The sequence below is a fragment of the Microtus ochrogaster genome, unplaced genomic scaffold (genome assembly GCF_000317375.1).
Source record: "Microtus ochrogaster isolate Prairie Vole_2 unplaced genomic scaffold, MicOch1.0 UNK96, whole genome shotgun sequence".
In the NCBI taxonomy this organism is placed as follows: Eukaryota; Metazoa; Chordata; class Mammalia; order Rodentia; family Cricetidae; genus Microtus; species Microtus ochrogaster.
In genome coordinates, this window is record NW_004949194.1 from 693432 (window position 1) to 695962 (window position 2531).

The 2531-nt window shown below is 49.0% G+C and overlaps 1 protein-coding gene across 1 annotated transcript in view; it reads right to left on the bottom strand.

The window, feature by feature from the left end:
- Nucleotides 1-2058, bottom strand: part of LOC101985514 (cytochrome P450 2A3-like) — a 7251-nt gene extending 5193 nt beyond the window's left edge. Inside the window, exons 1-4 of the mRNA XM_005371043.2 lie at nt 1879-2058; nt 1452-1614; nt 667-792; nt 238-398 (exon numbers count right to left, since the gene is read on the bottom strand). Coding sequence (XP_005371100.1) covers nt 238-398; nt 667-792; nt 1452-1614; nt 1879-2058 — 630 coding nt within the window. The remainder of the gene's footprint in view (nt 1-237; nt 399-666; nt 793-1451; nt 1615-1878) is intronic.
- Between the last annotated feature and the right edge of the window lie 473 nt (nt 2059-2531).

Here is a 2531-nt window from a genome sequence, read left to right on the forward strand (position 1 = left end):
GAGAGAGAGAGAGAGAGAGAGAGAGAGAGAGAGAGAGGGACAGAGGGACGGAGAGAGGGAGAGAGCCTGTGTGTACTGCTGGCTCTGATTTCAGGCACAGCTGAGACTGTTTATTGACATCTGTTCAGGCACAACTGCCAGGCTCATTTAAAGGTAACTATTGGAAGGAGGTTGGCATTTTTGGAGTGGGCTGGCAGCTGTGGTCTGGGGGTAGTCGGCTAAGGTGAAACAGGTTACCTGCCCGGTGGAGCTAGATGTGAACTGGAAGATTCCCAGCATCATCCTCAGCAGTGACAGGAACTCTTTATTCTCATAGTCAAAGCGGTCCCCAAAAACGATGGAGCTAATGACATTGGACACTGTTCTGCTCAGGTAGAATGTAGGGTCAATGAGAGCACCTGTAGGTAAGGAGGAGGACAAGAGTGAAACATTGGAGCTTGAAAAAGCCTTTCATGATGGATAGCATCAGATACTTTGTATCAGATAATTCAAAATGAGCACTCACTGAACCGGTGTCCTCCAACTCCACCAAAACCAGGAAACCAGAACCCACAGCAGGACCAGGACTCTCTTCCTTAGCCTAGTTCCCATCCTGGATGTTGGTGTTATTTTTCCTAGGTTGTCTTCCCCTTGGTTGGTCCTGAGAACTTGCAGAGCTCTGCTTACCATTTGTCTTCCTGAATGCCTCCAGGAGAAAGCCTGCCTCCTCTTGGATGCGGTCCTCTATGCCACGCTTGCCCACACCGAAGTCCCTCAGCTGCTTGGCGCGCTCCCCATTGCTGAAGACTACACCTGGGAAGGAGAGTGATGGGCAGAGAGAGGTCAGCAAAAAGGGATGTGGCTGATGACTAACCACTCTTGTGCTGTTCCCCAAGAGCGAGTTAGAGGACATTAGAAAGAGGGAGACAGAAGGAAGACCAATGCCAGAGACAGAGGGACAGGGAAAAGGCAAGAGAAGAGAAATTGAGGAGATCTAGGGGTGGATATAGTTGTGAAAGATTTATAATTGAGATAGGGACTAAAGGGAAATAGGGGGAGAGGACAAAGAGAGTCTCAGAAGAGGCTAGATTGCTGAGGTGATAGTGGGCTTGGGAACAGATTTCTGTGATACCCTGACAGTAGAAGAAGAAATCAGAAGAAAGGAAAAGATGCAGCATCCCAGGCAATCACAGAAACTAAGAATGGGGTAGAGTGGGCAAAAACTCCAGAGCCCCTTAGAGGCACAGGATTCGGATAGAAAATCCCAAGATGCAAGAGGAGTATGGGTGGTGTGTTTGTGGTGGGAGAGGGGATTCAGGAGACACAGGCAGAGAAAAATGAGAAAGTTAGGAAATAATGCATCCAATAACCCACACAGCAGGAGGCAGAGATGCAGATGTCAGGAAGGAGGCAGGGAAATCAATGCCTTCCAATTGTTCCTGCCACATTCCCCTGCATCTTGTTCCCCTCACCATAGCCTTTGAAGAGCCAGTCAAAGGTGGCCTGCTCGCCACGCCCACCGAATTCCTCAGCCTGATCCACCAGAGCCTCCTTGACTGCTTCCTGTCCACATAGTACCACAATTCGGCGAGGCCCCAGGTGAATGGTGAACACAGGACCATAGTGTTCACTGATCTAATGGATGTGAATGAGCAAAGTTAAAGGAAAGAGATCAGACCTTGATGACATGTCTGGGATTCATTTCTCTGGAGTTCTAACGGCTGTCAGATGGGTCGCCTCAAGATGTGGTCTCACATGCCTAGGAGTTGGTTGCTGGCTCTTCACAATTCCACTGGCTTAAAATTACACACCCTAGGGTCAATACCCTACCACAAAGCCTCTATCAAAACGGGGCATCCTCCGTGCCCCCATTCTACCCTTCACCCTTCCCAGTGGCACCTTCATGAGAGAGTTGTACATCTGCTCTGTGTTCAGCTGAAAATAGTTCCCAATGAAGGGCAGTGGGGTGGGTCCTGGAGGCAGCTTCCCTGATAATTTCCTCTGCTTCCAGACAGACATGAAGACCAGGACGATGAGGAAGGCCAGCACAGTCACCAGGAGCAGTCCAGAGGCCAGCATGGTGGCAATGAGGGTGACAGACAGATGGCGATGGCTGAATTGATTTGCTTTTATACATCCTGAGGTGGAAGGTGGCCTTTGGCCTTGATTATGCAACTGTTTTATTTCACCTCCAGACTACCACCCCCTATCATGCAACTCGCTTGAGACACAGCCAACAATCAAGGAGGAGGAGGCCCCATGAGGGATTAACAGGGAGTGGACTCAACTTGTGACATCTGAGGAGGAAGTACTCCAGGGCTATGTATTACAGAGGAAAGGGACAGTAGACAGAAGCTTAGAACTGAATCCTTCATGACATTTGTATTGGAGACCCTTCTGAGCTCTGGGTATGGGTTCTCCTGGGAAGGAACCAAAATGATGTGATATTAGGGTCTCATTGGCTTGATACAGGGTGAATGGCTATGAATTTGGAAGTTTATTTTCTTCCTTGTTTGAGACAAGTTTTCACTATGTAATCCTCATGTGCCTTC